Genomic DNA, 24,809 nt, shown 5'->3' on the forward strand with positions numbered 1-24,809 from the left:
CTGTCATTCATTGGCAAGTTTCTTCAGCTCATTCTCTGTCTGCATTTTAAATTTATCGAGATTTTTAAAAAAAAATGTGATTAACTCCCCTCCCCCCTTTCCCCATTCCCCCGTGAGGCAACCAGACACCCCCATGTTAAAGCGAACCCACTCCTTTCAATTGGGCGCTTCATTCATTTAGGGATCTCATCAGAAAAATGTCAAAGATCGCCTTTATTTTTTTTAAAACCCCACCAAGAATGGGCGTGAAAGATCAGACTGTCTCACTTTCATCCTTCTTGACATAGCTGAATGTGTGTGTGTGAGAGAGAGAGGGAGAATAAAGATGTTTCAGCGACGGGACATAGTGGGCTCTAGACTGCTTTTCTGTTCTGGGCCAATCGCTCTAATCGCCCCCGTGTCTAAACACTGAAAATGTATTTAAAAATAGATGAAGGCGAGGTGGGAAAAGACTCTCGAAATCCGACAAATATTCCCCTACAGTGCGGCTCTGAGCAGCGGTAATGAATATTAAACTGGCAACTTTCTCGCTGCAAAAATGCCCCCGCTCCCAAATTTTAACCTGTTTCCCTGGAGAGAGGGAAGGGGTCTTGGGGGCGGGGGAGGGGGGAGAGAGGACTGGGGAGGAGGAAGGGGAAGGGTGACGGGTTTTCCGCCACCCCTCAGTCACACAATCCATGCAAGGTTTGGAAAGCAGGATTTCATTGCAGGGCTTGTCGGGGACTGTCTGCGTACTGAGTTGGGATGAAAGTTTGAATGGACTGAAGGTGCATTCACACGTGGCGGAGAGTGTTACCTCTCTCGCCTGGTTCGTGGACAGGAGTAGGGGGGTGGGGGAGCTGTAGGGAGAGGGGTGGGGAGCAAAAAATATATAGACTTTAGACAGGGGCAGAAAGAGAGAGAGAGATGTGCTGACTGCATCCTCTCTGGATTTTAAAAGCAGCATCGGCTGCTGCAAGTTGTGGGACTGGAGGTTTCTCCCAACAGGTGTACACAGACAAAGCTGCTGGGACGTTTGTTCCCCTCCCTCCAGGAACTCTGTCCTATAACCAGCCTCCTCTCAGACGTCAGGAGGTCATTAATAACCAATTAGGAGGTCATGCAGGAGGCTATATAGAGGGCTGAGAGATTTGTTTTCCCCCTCTGGACTAGAGAAGGTACACACACCACACTCCAGTCTCTGCCCACTGCCCCTCACAGTCTGTCTGCCTTTACCCCCCCTCCCTGCTTACAGCGACTGAGACAGGAGACAGTCTCTCTCTCTCCATCCTCTCTCCCTCTCTCTCTCCTCTCTCCCTCTCTATCTCCTCTCCCCTCTCTCCCTCTCTCCTCTCTCCCTCTCCACACCAATGGGCTCTGTCCTGCCCTCCGATGCTCTGGCTCTCAAAGCCGGCTTCAAGCCTCACGGCTTCTCGCTGGCGGAGATCATCACATCCGACATTCTGCACAGCTTTCTGTACGGGAGGTGGAGGAATGTGTTGGGAGAGCAACTTTTTGAAGATAGGACCAACAGCGGCGGCCAGAAAATCGCCTTCACCGCCGAGGCGTTATCGCAATCCTTTACCGGAGGTGAGTGAGTGTGTGACTGAGTGAGGGAGTGAATAAGTGAGTGAATGAATGTGTGAATGAGTGAGAGATTTGTGATTGAGTGAGTGATTGAATGAGTGTGTGTGTGTGTGTGCGTGAGTGAGTGAGTGTGTGAGAGTGTGACTATGTGAGTGTGAGTGTAAGTGAGTGTGTGAGTGTGACTATGTGAGTGTGTGTGTGAATGAGTGTGTAAGAGTGTGAGTGAATGAGTTGTATGTGTGTGGAGTGAGTGTGTGAGACTGAGTGTGAGTGAGAGTGTGAGTGAGACTGAGAGTGTGAGTGAGAGTGAATGAATGAATGTGGGTGAGTGTGAGTGTGAATGAGTGTGAGTAAGAGTGGGTGTGAATGAATGAGTTGTATGTGTGTGGAGTGAGAGTGAGTGAGAGTGTGTGAGACTGAGTGTGAGTGAGTGAGAGTGAATGAGTGAGTGTGGGTGAGTGAGAGTGTGAATGAGTGTGGATGAGTGTGTGACTGAGTGTGAATGAATGAGTGAGTGTGGGCGAGTGAGTGAGTGTAAGGAGTGAGGGAGAGTGAGAGTGAGTGAGTGTGTGTAAGGAGTGAGGGAGAGTGAGTGAGTCGTGTTTCCAAAACCCGGACAACTCACTGAGGGAGAGGGAGGGAATCTGGGGAAATCGGCTCCAGACTCTCAGACTATGAGAATCACACCGGGGGTTAATCCCGGGAGATGGAACCGGGATTCCCGTTAGCAGCAATCAAACCAGTTCCGGCTTCATTGTCAATACCTTCGGCAAATCTGGAATAATCCTTTCACCATTTAGACGTTTTGCCAAAAATCTTTCGTTTCTTTTTCTGTGAGGATCTGGGACTTTGTAATGATTTTATTTTCCAGGTTGTTATATTTAAAGGGGGGGTTGTGTCGGGTGGGTCTCTGTGTTACAGGCTGCTGGGCTTAAATAAGAGAAATTGCATTTTGTACAGGATTTAAAACTGGGTTTCAAACTTTCCCGGATTTCGATCGAAAAATCAAACCGGGGTTTAGTATTTGATATTTGAAATGATGCCACGGAATGTTCTGTGTTATTCTCGATGGTTAAGGATTTTTTTGAATTTGTTTATAGAATTGCAGAGACCATTCGGCCCATTGTGCCTGACCTAGCTCTTTAGAAGGCGCTATCTAATTGGTTTCCTCACCCCTGCTATGTTAACATTGCTCTCTGAAGCGTCTCCTGGTGAAAGGAAGATCCCAGTTCCTTATTGAGAGAGGATATTCCCGCTTGGTTCAATCCTCAATCGGATTGATTCGCATTCCAGTGATAATCTTGTCCCGGTATCGGGAAATCGTGAGTTATTTAAAACCCGGGATAGGGAGGGGGGAGGGCGGATGAACGGGGAGAGTCTGAAATGGGCAGTTTAACCAGCAGTGAGTGTCTCTGTCTCCGGGGTTGGCGGGGGGTGGGGTGGTGTGGTTACACTCACCCTCAGCCACCTCTCTCTGGGCTAACATTTTGTATCACACTCCCATCCCGGATTCCCGGACAAATAATCTTATACATTTCATTCCATGGGTTTAAAAAAAATCACCTGCCAATTCGGATTTATAAATGGAACGAATCCTAATTTAACCCCGATATAACCCTGATTTAACCCCGATATACCCGCGATATAACCCAGATTTAACCCTAATATAACCGCGATATAACACTAATGTAATCCAGATTTAACCCTTATTAAAAACCCCGATATAATCCCGCTATAACCCAGATTTAACCCCAATATCATTCCGATATAGCCCAGATCTAACCCCGACATGGTCCTGATTTAACCCTAATATAACCGCGATATGACCCTGATATAACCCAGATTTAACCCCAATATAACCCAAATTTAACCCCGATATAACCCAGGTTTAACCCCAATATAACCCAAATTTAACCCAGATATAATCCCGATATAACCCAGGTTTAACCCCAATATAACCCAAATTTAACCCAGATATAATCCCGATATAACCCAGGTTTAACCCAGATATAACCCAGATGTAACCCCGATATAATCCAGATTTAATCCTAATATGTTCCTGATATAATCCTGATCTGATCCGGAATTAGCCCAGGTGTAACTCGGTTTTAGCCCAGGTTTAAACCAAATTTAGCCCAGGTGTAACTCGGATTTAACCCAGGTTTAGCTCAGGTAGAACTCGGGTTTAACCAGCCAAGTCTCTGCAGAGGGTGGGGGGCCCAACGAAAGTACCTTTTCAATCACCTTTCCCGGAGAGAGCAGCGAGCGAGGACCTTCAGTGGGTGGTGGGTCCTCGCTCTGTCTCTGACCCTGTTGTGCTCAGGACTCTGTTCCGGCTTCCTGCTGCTGCCAGTTAAACAAAGTGTCAGCGAAACATGTGAGATGGCCGCGGAGAGATGACATTCGACCTGTCAATGTTTAACTATCAGCTGAAACCTCCTAATGTGAATTTTACCTCCTGTCTTTTTGTTGTTATAACTGAATCCCTTCCTCATTTCCATCGGAATTGCCATTCTATTCGGTGTGAGGATCCCTCCTCTTAGCTCAGGTTATTCCCAGGTCTGCCTAGTCCTCCACATTTCCTTGAAGATAGAGGAATCCGATCCACCGAGTTTAGTGATGGAACCCCAGTTGTTGCTGTGTGACTGCCCCGAGTTCTTCGGTTCTAACCTTTCACCCACCTCTCCTTCCCCTCCCACTCAGAAGTTCAAAAGCTGTCGAGTTTGGTGCTCCCATCCGAGGTGATTATTGCCCAGAGCTCCATCCCCGGGGAGGGACTGGGAATCTTCTCCAAGACCTGGATTAAACCCGGCACCGAAATGGGTCCGTTCACCGGCAGAATTATCTCCCCGGAGCATGTGGACCTGTTCAAGAACAACAACCTGATGTGGGAGGTAAGGGGACTGATACTGGGCTATATAGCTGGTTATAGGGGACTGCAGTCCGCACATCTGGCTATGGGGACTGCAGTCCGCACATCTGGCTACGGGGGACTGCATTCCACACATCTGGCTATAGGGGACTGCATTCCACACACCTGGCTATAGGGGACTGCATTCCACACATCTGGCTATGGGGGATTGCATTCCACACGTCTGGCTATGGGGGACTGCATTCCACACGTCTGGCTATAGAGGACTGCATTCCACACATCTGGCTATAGGGGCTGCATTCCACACATCTGGTTATAGGGGACTGCATCCCACACATCTGGATATAGGGGACTGCATTCCACACATCTGGATATAGGGGACTGCATTCCACACATCTGGCTATAGGGGACTGCATTCCACACATCTGGCTATAGGGGAATGCATTCCACACGTCTGGCTATAGAGGACTGCATTCCACACATCTGGCTATAGGGGACTGCATCCCACACATCTGGCTGTAGGGGACTGCATCCCGCACATCTGGCTATGGGGGACGGCATCCCGCACATCTGGCTATAGGGGACTGCATCCCGCACATCTGGCTATAGGGGACGGCATCCCGCACATCTGGCTATAGGGGACTGAGGGATAACACCTCAAACATCTGGTTATAGGGGAAGCCGTGATGCGGACATGCCAGCATTGGACTGGGGTGGGCACAGTTAGAAGTCCCACGACACCAGGTTAAAATCCAACAGGTTTATTTGGTAACACGAGCTTTTGGAGGGATGTTCTGAAAATCTGATAAAGGAACAGCGCTCAGATAAACCCTGTTGGTTATAGGGAAAGCATTCCTCACATCTGGTTCTGGGGACAACACGTCGCACATCTGGTTATAGGCGACAACATTCCACACATCCGGTTATAGGAGACAGCATTCCGCATTTCTGTTTATGTAGATAATAGCTTGCATATCTAGTTATAGGGTACAATATTCCTCACATCTGTTTATAGGGACAACACCTCGCACATCTGGTTACAGGGGACAACATTCTGCACATTTGTTTATGTGGATAACACCTCACATCTGGTTCTAGGGAACAATGTTTTGTACACTGATTTTAGGGGACAGCAGTCATACGCCTGGCTTTGCAGGACAATGTTTTACATTCCCGTTTACACGGAGCAGCATCCCACACACCTGGTTATCTGGGACATCACCCATATATCTGGTCCTGCAAGGTAACGATCCCGACTGTGCAGAGCACCCCCCACACCTGGTAACACGGAGCAACAAACCCCTCCCCCCCCCCACTTATGGGCAACAATATACAGAGCACCGCGGGTATAGGGGACACTGTGCTTATAGGGGAATAATACTCTGGGACTGTAGAGGAAATTATTCCATATGTGAGTTACCGGGAGTAACACTGCATCCCCGGGGGAGGCGGTGGGGTGGGGTGGGGGGGGCGGTTGCTGCGGATGTGGGTGGTGGTGGCGGTTCCGGGGGATCGAATGCACCAGCCTCACTTGTAGCGGTAAACCTGTCGCTGAGTTTGGATTGCTTTTAGCTCCAGTGAAGATACCCAGTGCAATCCAGTGCCCAGTCCAGCTTTGCCAGTGCTCTGTGCCACCCCAGTCCCACTCCAGCTGGGAACACGGGGGTTATAAAGTCTCTGTTCTATCAGCCTGTCTTCTATGCTCTGTGTCACTCTCCTGATGGGGATAGGTTATATTCCACATGATATCAGTAGAATATTTTCCTGTGTAGATGAAAGGAAGTTACAGCGGATGCTGGAATCTGTAGGCAAAACTGAACATGCTGGAAAACCTCGGCGGGTCGGGCAGCATACCTGCAGAGATTTTCCAGCATTTACCCAATGTGGATGATTAGAGTAGCTTGCTTTGAACATTCTTAAACAAGTGGGTGGGTTTCTGAATGTGTCCCGGACACTTTGGCTGCTCAGAAAGAATGACTTCAGTCCTACAGAATAACTCTTAAAGCGCAGGGAATAGGGGATAGGATCTGTCACACACTCCATATCGGAATTAGAGACAGAATGGCTTTTTGGAAATAGCTCTCTCTCTCTCTCTGTTTCTCTCTCTCTCTGTCTCTCTCTCTCTGTCTCTCTCTCTGTCTGTCTCTCGCTCTCTGTCTGTCTCTCTCGCTCTCTCTCTCTCTGTCTCTCTCTCTCTCTCTCTCTCTGTCTCTCTCTCTCTGTCTCTCTCTCTCTGTCTCTCTCTGTCTGTCTCCCTGTCTGTCTCTCTGTCTCCCTCCTCTCTCTCTCTTTCTCGTTCTGTGTCTCTCACTCTCTATCTCTGTTTCTCACTCTTTTTCATTCTGTGTCTCCCGCTCTCTGACTCTATTTCTCCCCCTCTCTGTCTCATCGCTCTGTCCCTCTCTCTGTGTTTCTGCCTCTGATTTTCTTGCTCTCTTTCTCTGTTTTTTTTTTGTCTTTCTCTCTGTTTCTGTCTCGCTCGCTGTCTCTCTCGCTCTGTCCCTCTCTGTCTCTCCCGCGCTCTCTCTCTCAGATGTCTCTATCTCTCTTCTGTCATCCCTATCTCTCAATACTATGGCACAATGATTAGCACTGCTGCCTCACAGCTTCAGGGAAACAGGTTCGATTCTCGGCTTGGGTCACTGTCTGTATCTTCTCTCCGTGTCTGCGTGGGTTTCTTTTGGGTGCTCCAGTTTCCTCCCACAGCCCGAAAGACGTGCTGTTTAGATGCAATGAAGTTGCTGTGAAAATCGTTTAGTCGCCACACTCTGGCACCTGTTCGGGTACACTGAGAGAGAATCTAGCATGGCCAATGCACCTAACCAGGACAGCTTTCCGACTGTGGGAGGAAACCCATGCAGACACAGAAAGAATGTGCAGACTCCACACAGACAATGACCAGAGCTGGGAGTCGCTGCGCCACCATGCGGGATATTAACCCAGGGAGTGGCGTTAGTGCTGATTTCGGTGTCCCGGGTCAGCGCTGGTTTTGCTGTCAGTTTCCAGGGCCAGTATTAATCTTCTCCCTCCCTCTCTCCCTCTGTGCCCAGGTTTTTAATGATGATGGCACGGTGAGGTATTTCATTGACGCCAGCCAAGAGGATCACCGCAGCTGGATGACTTACATCAAATGTGCCAGAAATGAGCAGGAGCAAAACTTGGAAGTGGTCCAGATCGGAAACAACATTTACTACAAAGCTACTGAGGTGAGGTGCTCTCCTAGCCACTGCCTTGCATCAAAGGATGGCATCAGGACTGAACCCAGCCCAGGTTGAGCTCTGCCCAGTGGGGGAAGGGGGTCCGGATAGAGTTTCAGGAGGGGAGGGGAACCGCTCCTTAACTCTTGGCAAATCAGAGCTTCCAGAAATGTGAAAATTGCATCGACGGAAAAATATCGAACAAGTCAGTGGGATGAAAGTGAATCTCACCAAAATATACTTCAGCTTTCCAGTATCTGCAGTTTGTCAAAATTATAATGTTTAGTACCTGTAAAAGATTTACCTCATTGAAAAAAAACTGCCTTGAACTTGGGAAGAGTGGTGGACATGAATTTATAACCACCCCCCATCACCCCTGCCATCCCTCCCCAGTGCTTAGAAAACACTCCACTGGGTTCAGTACTGGCATTTGGCAGTATATGGCAGGTCTGTCATATGAAGATAGACTAAGTCAGTTACGATTGTATTCACTGGAGTTTGGAAGAGTGAAAGGGGATCTCATAGAAACTTTTAAAATTCCAGCAGGTTTAGACAGGGTAGACTCAAAGAATGTTCCCAATGGTGGGAGAGGCCAGAACTAGGGGTCATAGTTTGAGGATAACCTCTTAGAACTGAGGTGAGGAGAAATTTCTTCAGCTAGAGGGTGGTGAATGTGTGGAATTCACTCTTAGAATCATAGAATCCTGCAGTGCAGGAGGAGGCCAATCGGCCCATGGAGTCTGCATTGACCACAATCCCACCCAGGCCCCCTCTCCATTACCCCGTGTATTTACCCTAACTAGTCCCCCTGACATTAAGGGTCAATTTAGCATGATCAATTAACCTAACCCGCTCATCTTTGGAGTGTGGGAGGAAACCCGAGCACCTGGAGGAAACCCACACAGACACGGGGCGAATGTATAATCTCCACATAGACAGTGACCAAAGCTGGGAATTGAACCCAGGCCCCGAGCACTGTGAGGTAGAGTGCTCCGGTTTCCTCCACAGTGCAAAAGATGTGCTGGTTAGGTGCATTGGCCACACTGAATTCTCCCTCAGTGTACCCGAACAGGTGCCAGAGTGTGGCAACTAGGAGATTTTCACAGTAAATTCATCGCAGTGTTAATGTCAGTCTACTTGTGACACTAAAATAAATAACATAGAAACTAGGAGTAGGCCATTCAGCCCTTCAAGACTGCTCCACTATTCATTTTGATCATGACTGATCATCAAATTTAATATACTGATCCCGTCTTCCCCCTCCATATCCCTAGATCTCTTTAGCCCCAAGAGCTATATCTAATTTCTTCTTGAAATCAGACAATTTTTGGTACTTTCTCCACTTTGAAGGTAGCAGGCTGGGACAGTGGGTGAGCTTTCCTTTCACCCAGAATGATGGGAGCGGGGAGGGGGTGTAGTTTTGCCTCTCACACTTTTCTGCTGGGATTTTAGAAAAGGGAGCTTCACTCTGCACCGAGTCTGTGTTGTACCTGACCCAAACAAGGGTGTAGGGCAGGGGAAGATTCTCCAAACCATGGATCTAGAAGCAGAGGTGAAAATTAATGGTGAATGCCAGTGATTAGATAACAGAATGGCTACTGGGATTGAAGCAATGTCTTTCTTTGTCTCCCTTTCCCCTACAGACAATCCCCCCAGACCAGGAGCTGCTGGTGTGGTACGGAAATACACAGAATACGTTCCTCGGAATCCCGGGAGTTCCAGGGACAGAGGAAGAACACAGGAAAAAGAACAAAGATGGTAATAGTAGTTAACACCAGTGGGATAAGAGGGGTAAAACTGAAGAGTGTATAAGGGGCAGGGAGGGATGAGGAATTGTTAAATAGACAGTCGGATTATTTAAACACTTCTCAGCAGGGTTGATCCTGATCTATTAATTGTGATGAAATGCCTAATGTTTCACCACTGGTGGGAGGTGGATCACTGCAATCATCACCTTCACTGTAATCACACACAAACTCGCAGGACCCGAACAGGAGCGGGAAAGGAATAGAGAATATTTTAACCCTGGAATTGCTAGCTTCTATTTAAGCATGTTTATACATTGATTTTGATTTGATTTTTATTGTCACACGTATTGGGATGCAGTGAAGAGTATTGTTTCCTGCACACTATGGCATGCAGCTATGTTAGTCTGGGAAGCCTGATCTTGGAAGCTAAGCAGACTTATGCCTAGTGAGTACTTGGATGAGGGAATGTAAGGTACAATAGGCTTTTTTTTAAACAGGTGGCACAGTGGTCAGCCCTGCTGCTTCACAGTGCCAGAGACCTGGGTTCAATTCTTGGCTTCGGTCACGGTCTGTGTGGAGTTTGTACATTCTCCCCATGTCTGCATGGGTTTTCTCTGGGTGGTCCGGTTTCCTTCCACATTCTAAAAGACGTGCTGGTTAGATGTATTGAACAGGCGCCGGAGTGTGATGACTCGGGGATTTTCACAGTAACTTCATTGCAGTGTTAATGTAAGCTTTACTTGTGACTAATAAGTGAACTTTACTTTAGCTATACAGACAAAACATTCCATTCAAACAGAAGGTAAGGAGAGGGTGCAGAATGTAATGTTACAGTCATAGCTAGGGTGTCAAGAAAGGTCAGCTTAATATATATTAGGTCCACTCAAAAGTTTGATGGCAGCAGGAAAGAAGCTGTTCTTGAGTCAATTGGTACATGACCTCAAACTCTTGTCTCCTTTTCCCAATGGAAGAAGGTGAAAGAGAACATGTCTGAGGTGTGTGGGGTCCTTGAGTATACTGGCTGCCTTTCTGAAGCAGTGGGAAGTGTAGGTGGAGTCAGTGGATGGGATACTGGTTTGTGTGATGGACTGGACTACGTTCACAGCCCTTTGTAGTTTCTTGCGCATGTAAACATTTCTGTTTTCATTCTGATCGGTGGATATTTGATCCCTGTCAATATCTTCTCCCCCAGTGTGATTCTGCAAAATGATTGGTTTATATTCTGGTTTACGTCAACCTTTCCCAATCTATCATCATTTAAATAATACTCTGCTATTCTGTTTCTGAAGAGGGTAAATTTAAATTTATCCATGTTATACTGCACCTGTTATATATTTGCCCGCTCACTCAACTTGTCTTACTCACCTTGAAGCCTCTTAGCATCCTCTTCATCATTCATATATCCACCAAGTTTGGTATCACCAGCAAACTTGGAAATATTATATTTGGTTCCTTCATCCAAACCATTGATGTATATTGTGAATAGCTGGAGCCCAAACACTGATCTCTGCAAGACCTTACTAATAACTGCTTGCCACTTGAAAAAAAAACATTTATTCTTACTTGCTGCTTCCATTCAAATTTACCATGTTATGGTCACTCCTCCCTGAAGAGCAGCACCCAGCCAGATTATCAATTAATCCTTTCTCATTGCATAGTACCACAGCTAGGAAAGCATGTTCCCGAGTCAGTTCCTCGACACACTGGTCTAAAAAAAACCATCTTGTCCATTCTCCAGGAACTTATCCACCATAATATTGCTGCTAATTCTATTTACCCAATCTCTATGTACATGGAAGTCAGCCATGATTAATGTAGCTCCCTTCTTATATGAATCCCTAATTTCTTCCCTTTCTTTACCTTTACTCTTCAGAGGCCTGCAGGCAGCTCCCACTAATGTTTTCCAGCCTTTGTTTCTTCTTAGCTCCATCCAGACTGAATCTACATTGAGATTTTCTGAGCCTGTATCATTTCTTACCATTGTGCTGAGGAACAGACAATGGCACCCCCACCTGATTTTCATCTGTCCTTCCTAGAAATCGGGTAGCCCTGGATATTCAGTTCCCAGCCTTGGTGACCCTACAGCCGTGTCTCTGCAATTGCAATCCTATTGTGCCCGCTTATATCAGTTTGCACTGTAATTAATCTACTTTATTGTGAATGTTCAATACATTCCGATTGAGACTTGTCTTTTTAACACTTATACATGTTAGTGGCAATCCTGCTTCAGCAGCGCAGTGGGCTGGGAGACTAAAGCGGAAGCCATGTAACGGGCATCGCGCTGGGCACCCGGCCTCTGCCCATCTCCGGCTGCCAGATTTCCAGTGCCAGAAATAGGCACGGAGCTGAATAAATTATTTAAATGATTATTTCAATCATTCACGTGCCCGGGACTGAAGTTTCTGTGCCCACCAGAATCCCCCTCTCCCACCCACCAGGGGTGTTTCATTCCAGCGGGGTTTAACAACAGCTCTCTGTGAGCAGGCAGCTGGCCCGATCTCACTGGGGTGAAGGGAGGGGGCATGGTGACCCCCCAGAAGGTCAGGGGTAAGGAGGGTGTGCCCCCTAGGCATTGCCAGCTTGGTAGTGCCAGCCTGACACGCTGGCACCGTCCAAGGGGCAAAGCGGCAAAGCCGAAGGAGGCACTTTGGCAGAGGGCAATGCCAAGAGGGAAGGGCTTGATGGGGGCAGGGCCCATAGGGGTAGGGCCTCCAGGGGGGGTTGAAATCGATGGGTGTGGAGGGTTTCGCTGCCGCCCTGCACTCGGCAGTGACAGCGCCGAGATCGGTGATCGGGGCAGGCCAGTGATCGGGAGGCCAGCAGTGTGGGGTTACTGCCCATGTGCCGACCTCAGCACTGACAGATTGGCACATACACAATGGCCCACTCAGTGCTATGCTGCCAACCTGTCCAGTGGGAATAGGCCTCGCCCATTGATTATTAATGATTCAAGCTAGTACACTCTGCAGTGCACAGAGAGTGGGAGATACATTTTAAAAATAAGAGATTTTGAAACATGGCTTTGGAAAATCTTTCTGCTCTTGCTGGCACTGGGAGAAATCCTGAGATTACTACCTTTGAAGTTCTACTTTTTAGTTTATTTCCCAGCTCCCTATATTCTGCTTTCAAAACCTCTTCTTACCTATGTTGCTGTTGCAGATCTTGACTAGTGTTGCAGCTCTGTCTGGTGGAACATTTTTACCAATTAGGATTCAAATTCCTTTCGTTGCTGTAGTGGGACTGGAACACATGTCCCTGCAGCATTAACCCAGGTTCAAGGATTATGAGTCCAGTTACATTACAACAGCAACACTGTCTCCCCAAGAGAAGACTGCAAGATTTGATGATGCAATCACTTCATCTTGAAGGCCAAGCTTCAAGTCTTTTCCTCACAGATATCGGAACACTGTCCTTTCATATTGGGGGAACGGCAAATTGCGCGGAGGGTGTGGAGAGTCTGCAGAAGGATCTAGATAGGCTGGGCGAATGGGCCAGGAAATGGCAAATGGAATTTAATGTTGGCAAGTGCGAGGTGGTCCACTTTGGTAGGAATAATGGTAGGAAGGACTATTTCTTACGTGGCGAAAAACTGCAGCAGGTGACGGTGCAGAGGGACCTCGGGGTCCTTGTGCATGAGTCGCAAAAACCCAGCTTGCAGGTGCAGCAGGTGGTCAGGAAGGCGAATGGGATGCTGACCTTCATAGCGAGGGGGATTGAATATAAAAGTAGGGAGGTCTTGCTGCAGCTGTATAGGGCATTGGTGAGGCCGCAGCTGGAGTACTGTGTGCAGTTTTGGTCGCCGCACTTACGCAAGGATATTTTGGCCTTGGAGGGAGTGCAGAGGAGGTTTACTAGGCTGATACCAGAGTTGAGGGGGTTGAGCTATGAGGAGAGGCTGAATAAACTAGGCTTGTACTCGTTAGAATTTAGAAGAATGAGGGGAGATCTCATTGAGACGTATAAGATGATGAATGGGATGGATAGGATAGAAGTGGAGAGACTCTTCCCGCTCAGAAAGGACAGTAGGACTAGGGGGCACAGCCTCAAGATAAAGGGGGGGGGTGCGGTTTAGAACGGAGTTGAGGAGGAACTTCTTCACTCAAAGGGTGGTGAATCTCTGGAATTCTCTGCCCGTTGAAGTGGTGGAGGCTGCCTCGCTAAATATTTTTAAGACGCGGGTTGATGGGTTTTTGATAAGCAAGGGGATTAAGGGTTATGGGGAGAAGGTGGGAATGTGGAACTGAGCCACGACAGATCAGCCATGATCTTATTGAATGGCGGGGCAGGCTCGAAGGGCTAGATGGCCTACTCCTGCTCCTATTTCGTATGTTCTTATGTTCTTATACCGCACTGTGTGGTTCAGTGTGTTAACACACTGTCCTTTCACACTGCACTGTGTGATTCAATGGGTTAACGCATCATTCATTCACATACCGCACTGTGTGATTTAATGGGTTAACTCACTGTCCTTTCACACATTGTGCTTTGTCATTCAATGGGTTAACAACCTGTCCTTTCACACTGTATTGTGTGATTCAACAGGTTAACACACTGTCCTTTCACACAGAGCGCTGTCATTCAATGGGTTAACACACTATCCTTTAACACACTGCACTGTGGGATTCAATGGGTTAACCCACTGTCTTTTCACACACACCATTGTGAGATTCAGTGGGTTAACAACCAGTCCTTGGACACAGTATTGTGTGATTCAATGAGTTAACAACCTTTCACACTGCACTGTTTGATTCAATGGGTTAACACACTGTCTTTTCACCCACTGCTTTGTGACATTCAATAGGTAAACACACTGTTCTTTCGCACTGCACTGTGTGACTCAATGGGTTAACAAACAATCTTTTTACGCAGCACTGTGTGATTCATTGGGGTAACAACCAATCCTCGGACACTGCATTGTGTAATTCAATATGTTAACACACTGTTCTTTCACACTGCGCTGTGTGATTCAATGGGAAAACACGCTGTCCTTTCACACTGCACTGTGTGATTCAATGAGTTAACAACCAATCCTTGCATTCTGCATTGTGTAATTCAGTGGGTTAACAACCTGTTCTTTCACACTGCACTGTGTGATTCATTGGGTTAACACACTGTCCTTTCACACATTGCATTGTGAGATTCAATGGGTTGGCAACCAGTCCTTGGACACTGTAGTGTGAGATCCAATGAGTTAATGCACTGTCCTTTCACACTGCACTGTGTGATTCAATGGTGTAACACACTGTCCTTTCACACACTGCACTGTGTCATTCATTGGGTTAACTCATTGTCCTTTCACACACTGCACTGTGTGATTCAATGGGTTAACACACTGTCCATTCACACACTGCACTGTGTGATCAATGGGTTCACTCATTGTCCTTTCACACACTGCACTGTGTTATTCAATGGGTTAACTCATTGTCCTTTCACACACTGCACTGTGTGATTCAATGGGTTAACACACTGTCCATTCACACACTGCACTGTGTGATTCAATGGGTTAACTCATTGTCCTTTCACACACTGCACTGTGTGATTCAATGGGTTAACACACTGTCCTTCCACACTCCATCGTGTGATTCAAGGGTTAACACCTGTCCTTTCGAATGCATTGTGAGGTTCAATGTGTTAACACACTGTCCTTTCGAATGCATTGTGAGGTTCAATGTGTTAACACACTGTCCGTTCACACTACACTGTGTGATTCAATGGGTTAACTCATTGCCCTTTCACACACACTGCACTGTGTGATTCAATGGGTTAACACACTGTCCTTCCACACTCCATCGTGTGATTCAAGGGTTAACACCTGTCCTTTCGAATGCATTGTGAGGTTCAATGTGTTAACACACTGTCCTTTTGAATGCATTGTGATGTTCAATGTGTTAACACACTGTCCGTTCACACTACACTGTGTGATTCAATGGGTTAACACACTGTCCTTCCACACTCCATCGTGTGATTCAAGGGTTAACACCTGTCCTTTCAAATGCATTGTGAGATTCAATGTGTTAACACACTGTCCTTTCGAATGCATTGTGAGGTTCAATGTGTTAACACACTGTCCGTTCACACTACACTGTGAGATTCAATGGTTTAACACACTGCACTGTGTGATTCTATGGTTAATACACTCCTGTCACACACTGCACTCTGTGATTCAATGGGTTAATAACCAGCCCTTGCACTCTGCATTGTGTGATTCAATGAGTTAACACACTGTCCTTTCACACACTGCACTGAGTGATTCAATGGGTTAACACACTGTCCTTTCACACACTGCACTGAGTGATTCAATGGGTTAACACACTGTCCTTTCACACACTGCACTGTGTGATTCAATGGGTTAACACACTGTCCTTTCACACACTGCACTGTGTGATTCAATGGGTTAACACACTGTCCTTTCACACACTGCACTGTGTGATTCAAGGAGTTAGTGCACTGTCCGTTCACACACTGCATTGTGTAATTCAATCGGTTAACACACTATCTGTTCACACACTGCACTGTGTTATTCAATGGGTTAATCCACTATCCCTGCTCATACTGCTCTGTGATCTTCAATGAGTTAACACACTGTCTTTTATTACACTACGTTGTGAGATTCAATGGGTTAACACACTTTCTTTGAATACACTACACTGTGAGATTCAATGGGTTAACACACTGTAGTGTGTGCTTCAATGAGTTAACAACCTGTCCTTTCATACTACACTGTGAGATTCAATGGGTTAACAACGAGTCCTTGCACTCTGCATTGTGTGATTCAATGAGTTAACACACTGTCCTTTCACACACTGCACCGTGTGGTTCAATGGGTTAACATACTGTCCGTTCACACACTGCATTGTGTGGTTCAATGGGTTAACATACTGTCCGTTCACACACTGCATTGTGTGGTTCAATGGGTTAACATACTGTTCGTTCACACACTGCGTTGTGTGGTTCAATGGGTTAACATACTGTCCATTCACACACTGCATTGTGTGGTTCAATGGGTTAATATACTGTCCTTTCACACTGCACTGAGAGACTCAATGGGATAAAACACTATCTGTTCACACACTGTACTGTGAAATTCAATGGGTTACTGCAACATGCATTCACACACTGCACTGTGTGAGTCAATGAGTTAAAACATTCTCCTTTCACACTCTGTACTGTGAGATTCAGTGGGTTAACAACCAATCCTTGGACATTGCATTGTGAGATTCAATGGGTGAACACACTGTCCCTTCACACACTGCATTGTGAAATTCATTAAGTTAACACACTATCCCTTCACATTGCACTGTGAGATTTAATGGGTTAACAATCTATCCTTTCACACAGTACTGTGTGATTCATTGGGTTAACACAATGTCCTTTCACACACTGCACTGTGAGATTCAATGGGTTAACAACCAGTCCTTGGACACTGCATTGTGTGATTCAATGGGTTAACAACCTATCCTTTCGCACTGCACTATGAGATTCAAGGGTTAACACACTGCCCTTTCTCATAACACTGTGTGATTATATGGTTAACACACTCTCCTTTCACACATTGCACTCTGTAATTCAGTGGGCTAATAACCAGTCCTTGCACTCTGCATTGTGTGATTCAATGAGTTAACACACTGTTCTTTCACACTCAGCACTGTGTGACTCAATGGGTTAACACATTGTCCATTCACACACTGCACTGGGTGATTCAATGGTTAACCCACTGTCCCTTCTGACACGGCACTATGTTACTCAATGGGTTAACACACTGTGCTTTCACACACTGCAATGTGTGATTCAGTGGGTTAACACAATGTCCTTTAACAAACTGCATTGTGTGATTTAATGGATTAACAACCTATCCTTTCACACATTGCACTGTGTGATTCAATGGGTTAACACACTGTCCTTTCACTTACTGCACTGCATGATTAAATGAGTTACCAACCTGTCCTTTCACTCTGCACTACGAGTTTTAACGGTTTAACAACCTATCCTTTCACACAGCACTATGTGGTCCAATGGGTTAATGCACTGTCTTTTCACACACACACACAGCACTGTGGTTCAATGGGTTAACACACTGTACACTCACACACTGCACTGGGTGATTCAATGGGTTAACCCACTATCCCTTCTCACACTGCACTGAGTTATTCAATGGGTAAAGCCATTGTTCTTTTGCACTGCACTGTGAGATTCAATCAGTTAACCCACTGTCCTTTAATACACTGCACTGTGAGATTCAATCAGTTAACCCACTGTCCTTTAATACACTGCACTGTGAGATTCAATCAGTTAACCCACTGTCCTTTAATACACTGCACTGTGAGATTCAATCAGTTAACCCACTGTCCTTTAATACACTGCACTGTGAGATTCAATGGGTTTACACACTGTCCTTTCAACACTGCACTGATTTATTTGTAATTCCATCATGGGACATGGGTGTCACTGACTGTCCAGCATTTATTTCCCATCCCTTCTCCTTGAGAATGTGCTGGTGAGCTGCTTTCTTTATTCACTGCAGTTGATGTTGTGTGGGTGACCCACAATTCTGTTCGGGAGGGAATTCCAGGATTTTGACCCAGCGACTGCAAATGAATGGCGATATATTTCCAAGTCAGGGTGGTTCGTGGTTTTGAGGGGAACTTGCAGATGGTGGTGTTTCCATTTATCTGCTGCCCTTGTCCTTCTAGATGGAAGTGGTCATGGGTTTGGAAGGTGTTGTCTAAGGATTTTTGAGTTGCTACAGTTGTAGATAGTTCACACTGCTGCTACTGAGCAGTGAAGGTGGAGGGTTTGAACGTTTGTAGATGTGGTGCCAATTAAGTGGGTTGCTTTGTCCTGGATGGTGTCAAGCTTGAATGCTGTTGGAGCTGCACCCATCCAGGCAAGTGGGGAGTATTCCATCACACTCCTGGTTTGTGCCTTGTAGATGGTGAATAGGCTCTGGGGAGTGAGGAAGTGAGTTACTCGCCGCAGTATTCCTAGCTTCTGACCTGCTCTTGTAGCTACTGTGTTTATGTGGTGATTCCAGCTGAGCTTCTGGTCAATGGTAACCCCAAGGATGTTGACAGTGGGAGACTCAGTGATAATTACACCATTGAATGTTAAGTGACAGTGGTTAGAGTGTCTCTTATTGGTGATGATCATTGCCTGGCATTTGTGTGGCACGAGTGTTATTTGCCACTTTCCAGCCCAAGCCTGGATATTGTCCAGATCTTTTTGCATTTCAACATGGGCTGCTTCAGTATTTGAGGAGTCACGAATGGTGCTGAACATTGCACAATCATTGGTGAACATTCCCACTTCTGACCTTATGATGGAGAGATGGTCATTGATGAAGCAGCTGATGATTGTTGGGCCTAGGACATTACCCTGAGGGACTCCTGCAGAGATGTCGTGGAGCTGAGATGACTGACCCTCCACAACCATAACCATTTCCTATTTACCAGGTATGACTCCAACCAGCGGAGATAGGGTCGTAAAGAATGCTTTTGGTACATTGGCCTTTATAAATCAAAGTATTGAGTATAAGAGTTGGAATGTTATGGTGAGGTTGTATAAGACATTAGTGAGGCTGAATTTAGAGTATTGTGTGCAGTTTTGGTCGCCTAATTACAGGAAGGATATTAATAAGATTGAAAGAGTGCAGCGAACGTTTACAAGGATGTTACTGGGACTTGAGAAACTGAGTTACAGAGAAAGATTGAATAGGTTAGGACTTTATTCCCTGGAGCGTAGAAGAATGAAGGGAGATTTGATAGAGGTGTATAAGATTTTGATGGGTTTAGATAGAGTGAACGCAAGCAGGCTTTTTCCACTGAGACTAGGGGAGAAAAAAACTACAGGACATGGGTTAAGGGTGAAGGGGAAAAAGTTTAAAGGAAATATTATGGGGGGCTTCTTCACACAGAGTGGTGGGAGTGTGGAATGAGCTGCCAGCTGAAGTGGTGAGTGTGGACTCACTTTTACCATTTAAGAAAAACTTGGACAGGTACATGGATGAGAGGGCTGTGGAGGGATATGGTCCAGGTACAGGTCAGTGGGACTAGGCACAAAAATGGTTTGGCACAGCCAAGAAGAGCCAAAAGGCCTGTTTCTGTGCTGTAATGTTCTATGGTTCTACTGCTGGAATGTTATCAGGGCCCATTGACTTTGCAGTATCCAGTGCCTCCAACTGTTCCAGATATCACGTGGAGTGAATAGAATTGGCTGGAGACTGGCATCTGAGATGCTGGGGACCACTGGAGGAGGTTGAGATGGATCATCCACTCAGCACTTCTAGCTGAAGATTGTTGTGAATACTTCAGCCTTACCTTTTGCACTGATGTGCTGGGCTCCTCCATCATTGAGGCTGGGGATACTTGTGGAGCTTCTTCCTCCGGTGACCTGTTCAATTGCCCACCACCATTCACGACTGGATGTGGAAGGACTGCAGAGCTTAGATCTGATCCGCTGGTTGTGGGATCGCTTAGCTCTGTCTATCACTTGCTGTTTTTGCCGTTTGGCATGCAAGTAATCCTGTTTGGTAGCTTCACCAGTTGGCACCTCATTTTCATGCATGCCTGGTGCTGCCCCCCCTGCACTCTCTGTTAAACCAGGATTGATGCCCTGCCCTGATGGTAATGGTTGAATGGGGGATGTGCCAGGCTATGAGGTTACAGATTGTGCTGGAGTACCGTTCCGCTGCTGTTGATGGCCCACAGCACCTCATGGATGCCCAGTCTTGAATTAGATTGGTTCAAAGCCTGTCCCATTTAGCATGGTGATAGTGCCACACAACACAATGAAGGTTATTCTCAATGTGAAGGTGGGACTTTGTCTCCGCAAGGACTGTGCGGTGGTCACTCTTACCGATACTGTCATGGACAGATGCATCTGCAGCCAGCTGATTATTAAGGATGATGTCTAGGATGCTATCTCTGCTTGTTGGTTCCTTCACCACCTGCTGCAGACCCTGCCTAGCAGTTATATCTTCTAGGACCCAACCAGCTCAATCAGTAATGCTGCTGCCAAGAATCTCTTGGTGATGGACGTTGAAATCCCCCATCCAGTGTACATTCTGTGTCCTTATCATCCTCAGTGCTTCTTCCAAGTGTTGTTCAACATGGAGAAATACTGATCCATCAGCCACAGGAGGGTAATTCGTGGCACCCAGTAAGAAGTTTCCTTGCCTATATTTAACCTGAAGCCATGAGACTTTATGGGGTCCCGACTCAATGTTAAGGAGTCCCATGGCAACTCCCTCCCCTCCATATGCCACTGTGCAACCACCTCTGCTGGGTCTGTCCTGCAGGTGGGACAGGACAGATCAAGGGATGGTAATGGTGGTGTCCGGGGTGTTATCTGTAAGGTATGATTCCGTGAGAATGACTATGTCAGGCTGTTGTTTGACTAGTCTGTGAGACAGCTCTCCCAATTTTGGCACTAGCCCCCAAATGTTAATAAGGAGGACTTGCAGGGTCAACGTGTAAACACACTGTCCTTTCACACACTGCACTCTGTGATTCAATGGGTTAACACACTGTCCTTTCACACACTGCACTGTGTTATTCAATGTGTTAACACACTGTCCTTTCACACACTGCACTGTGAGATTCAATGGGTTAACACACTGTCCTTTCATACACTGCACTGTGAGATTCAATGGGTTAACACACTGTCCTTTCACACACTGCACTGTGAGAATCAATGGGTTAACACACTGTCCTTTCACACACTGCACTGTGTTATTCAATGGGTTAACACACTGTCCATTCACACTGCACTGTGTGATTCAATGGGTTAACACACTGTCCTTTCACACACTGCACTGTGTGATTCAATGGGTTAACTCATTGTCCTTTCACACACTGCACTGTGTTATTCAATGGGTTAACACACTGTCCTTTCACACACTGCACTGTGTGATTCAATGGGTTAACACTGTCCTTTCACACACTGCACTGTAATTCAATGTGCTAACGCACTGTCCTTTCACACACTGCACTGTGTTATTCAATGGGTTAACACACTGTCCTTTCACACACTGCACTGTGTGATTCAATGGGTTAACACACTGTCCTTTCACACACTGCACTATGTGATTCAATGGGTTAACACACTGTCCTTTCACACACTGCACTCTGTGATTCAATGGGTTAGCACTCTGTTCTTTCAGACTGCACTGTGATCTAGGCAGTGTATTGGAATGGTAAAGAGAGTGTGACTCTGCAGCTAAATTCTTTGTCTGATCTGGAGGTAATGGGTGTAACAAGGGCTTTAATCTGTGTCCCTGTCCTCAGCCTGGAGGTGTCATACCAATGGGGATTTAATTTGCTTTAACATTAGGGATATGTGACTGGGCAGGGTAGTTGGCATTTTCCCCAGCTGTGCCACCTCAGTGAGTGCTTAGTACTGAAACTGGTTTATTTATTAGTCACAAGTAGGCTTACATTAACACTGCAATGAAATTATTGTGAAAATCCCCAGGTTGCCACACTCCGGCACCTGTTTGGGAGAATTTAGCATCGGCAATGCACCTAACTAGCACATCTTTCAGGCTGCGGGAGGAAACCCATGCAGACACAGGGAGAATGTACAGACTCCACACAGATAGTGACCTAATTGAACCCGGATCCCTGGCACTGTGAGGCAACAGTGCTAACCACTGTGCCACTGTGCCACCCCACTAGTAACACATATTCCTCACCTTAATGAGGCCAAAGAGCTTCAGAAAACTGAACACTCATGTCCTGCTAACCCACTAAAATGATCTGTTTATCTCTGTGTTATCTTTTAACCCTGCTGTTTGTACTGTACTGATATATATCAGAGAAATATAAAAATCATACAGCCTCGGAGATTCCCATTGCCTGTAGCAGCTTCTATGAAGGAGTTATTCCACTAACTCCCGCTCCCCATTCATTCTCCACAACCCTACAAACCATCTCTTCTCCGCTAAGAAAATCAATTCTCTTTTCAAGGTTATGATTATATCTCATTCTCCTGCCCTTTCAGGCAGTGAATTCCAGATCATAACCACTGGCTGCATCAAACCAAAATTCCTCATCACCGCTGCCCCCCCACCCCAATTCTAGAATTTTTACCAATGAACGACCTTCAGTCTGAGTCCTCTGGACATCTCATCTTCGGTCTCTGGAAGCAATTTCTCCTCCTCTCCTCTATCGGAATGCTTTATAATCTTGAATATAAAACCATAACACATGGAGGAGCAGAAGTAGGCCATTCAGTCCATCAGGTCATCTCACAATTCAATGAGGTCATGGCTGATCTGATGTGATAATCCATTTTCTCACCTTCTCTCCATAACTCTGGATTCCCTTACCGATTAAAAATCTATCTATCTCATACTCAACATACTCAATGGCCCAACCACTACAGCCCTCTGCGGGAAAGAATTCCACAGATTCATTACCTCCTGAGAGAAGGAACTCCTCCTTATCCCCCTTAATCTGAGATGATGCCGTCTCGTCCAAGACTCTCCCACAAAGGGAAACAACCTCTCAACATCTACTCTGTCAAGCCCCCTGAGAATCTGATCTGTCTCAATAAGGTCACCTCTTATTCTTCTCAACTCCAATGAGTGCAGGCCCAACCTACTCAACCCCTCCTCATAAGCAAATCCCTTCATACCTGGGATTGCCACTGAATCTCTCCATAATATTCTCAGCTCTTAGGAAAATAATTCCAGCTTCTTGAAGTCCCTCATCTCTGCTCCAGTATTCTGCACTCTCTCCATGATCTTGGCATCGTTCGTGTAGAATAGTGTCTAGAATTGGCAGCAACGCAGGGCAAAGCAGCCCCGCTTGATTGCCAGCCAAGCATTCACTCCCTCCACCACCAATGAACAGTGGCAGCCGTGTGTACCATCTACAAGATGCACTGCAGGAACTCACCGAGGACCAAGGCTCCTTCGACAGCACCTTCTATACCCAAGGCCGCTGTCATCTACAAGGACAAGAGCAGCAGACACCTGGGAACACCACCACCTGGAAATTCTCTACCAAGGCATACACCATCCTGAATTGGAAATATATCGCTGTTCCGACAGTGTCACTGGGTCAAAATCCTGGACCTCTCTCTCTAACAGCGTTGTGGATGTACTTGCACCTCAGGGACTGCAGTGGTTCAAAAGTAGCTCACCACCACCTTCTGTAGGGCAATTGAGATGGGCAATAAATGCTGGCTAGCGACACCCATGTCCCATAAACATAGGAAATTAGGAATTAGAAGAAGAAGGAGGCAAATTTAGCCCTGCTTCTCCATGGCTGATCTCTCCCTGGTCTCAAATCCACCTCCCCACCTGTTCCCCTTATCCCTTTTTAAAGTTAAAAAATGTCTATTTCCTTCTTGAAACCATTCAACGATTCAGATTCCACTGCGCTGTGAGTTCCACAAATCCACCACCCTCTGTGAGTAATCCTGCCTCATCTCAGTGTTAAATCCCCGCAGTCTAAAATGAATAAGAAATGAAGAATACTGCAGTAATAACATCCATTTCCTTTGTTTACTTCTCTGCAGATGATCTGAACACAGGGGATGGTTCCGGTGGGAGCAGCGCGGGACGGATGCGATGCGTGATCTGTTACCGTGGCTTCAACTCACGCAGCAACCTCCGCTCACACATGCGCATCCACACCCTGGACAAGCCCTTCATCTGCCGTTTCTGCAATCGCCGTTTCAGCCAGTCGTCCACGCTGAGGAACCACGTGCGCCTGCACACGGGCGAACGCCCCTACAAGTGCCAGGTGTGCCAGAGCGCCTACTCCCAGCTGGCCGGACTCCGGGCCCACCAAAAGAGCGCCAGGCACCGGCCGCCCCCTGCCTCGCTGCAGCCCCACTCGCCACCCCTGGCCGTGTCGCACTCTGCCACCCTGGCGCACCACATCCCCACCATGGTACTGTGACTGCCGGGCACCTCCTGATCAGGAATTCTTCCCATCGAATTTACAAAAGAAACTTTGGCGGAAGAGGAAAAGGAAGTTCTTTCACTGCCCAACGTGTCGCCATGGAGACAGAGGCATTTTGCCCAAATGAACCCCCATTTTGGCCAATGACGCAAACTGTAGACATTTAAGAGAAAAGTTCAGAAATACAGAAGTGTCATGTTTCCCTGAACCCGGTCTGTCCTGAATCTCCCTCACACCCTCTCTCTAATATGTAGCTAATGTGTGCCAAGGTGTCTCTTGTATCTGTTACCATGTCTGTTTTATTTTTAAGAGACTGGTGAGAGATCCTGCAATTGGTCATCAAAATGCAACAAGGCAGCATGAGAAGCAGAACCACAAGACTGGGAGCGAGCTACACAGTGGCAGCTCCATACCTGTTGGATATGGTTCCTCCCCCCCAACCCATCAAGCTTAGCCTCGTCCCCTGCTCCTGGGAGCACTGTGTTCACCGTCTTACACTGAGATTACAAAGCAGAAA

At 46.7% G+C, this 24,809-nt stretch overlaps 1 protein-coding gene across 1 annotated transcript; it reads left to right on the top strand.

Annotated features, from left to right (window-relative positions):
* The first annotated feature begins 1,349 nt into the window (after positions 1-1,349).
* Positions 1,350-24,289, top strand: prdm12a (PR domain containing 12a). Its single transcript, XM_080212191.1, has 5 exons — positions 1,350-1,569; positions 4,270-4,460; positions 7,489-7,644; positions 9,279-9,393; positions 23,904-24,289. The coding sequence occupies exons 1-5, from the start codon at positions 1,350-1,352 to the stop codon at positions 24,287-24,289; spliced, it is 1,068 nt and encodes a 355-aa protein (XP_080068317.1).
* The last annotated feature ends 520 nt before the right edge of the window (positions 24,290-24,809 follow it).

This window comes from Carcharhinus amblyrhynchos, chromosome 25 (genome assembly GCF_965287045.1).
Source record: "Carcharhinus amblyrhynchos chromosome 25, sCarAmb.v2.hapA, whole genome shotgun sequence".
Taxonomy (NCBI): Eukaryota; Metazoa; Chordata; class Chondrichthyes; order Carcharhiniformes; family Carcharhinidae; genus Carcharhinus; species Carcharhinus amblyrhynchos.

Bases quoted from the DNA above. Each gene is read 5' to 3' on its own strand.
- prdm12a (XM_080212191.1), top strand. From the start codon at position 1,350: ATGGGCTCTGTCCTGCCCTCCGATGCTCTGGCTCTCAAAGCCGGCTTC. The intron at 7,645-9,278 runs GTGAGGTGCTCT...TTTCCCCTACAG, and splicing joins TTTACTACAAAGCTACTGAG to ACAATCCCCCCAGACCAGGA. The intron at 9,394-23,903 runs GTAATAGTAGTT...ACTTCTCTGCAG, and splicing joins CAGGAAAAAGAACAAAGATG to ATGATCTGAACACAGGGGAT.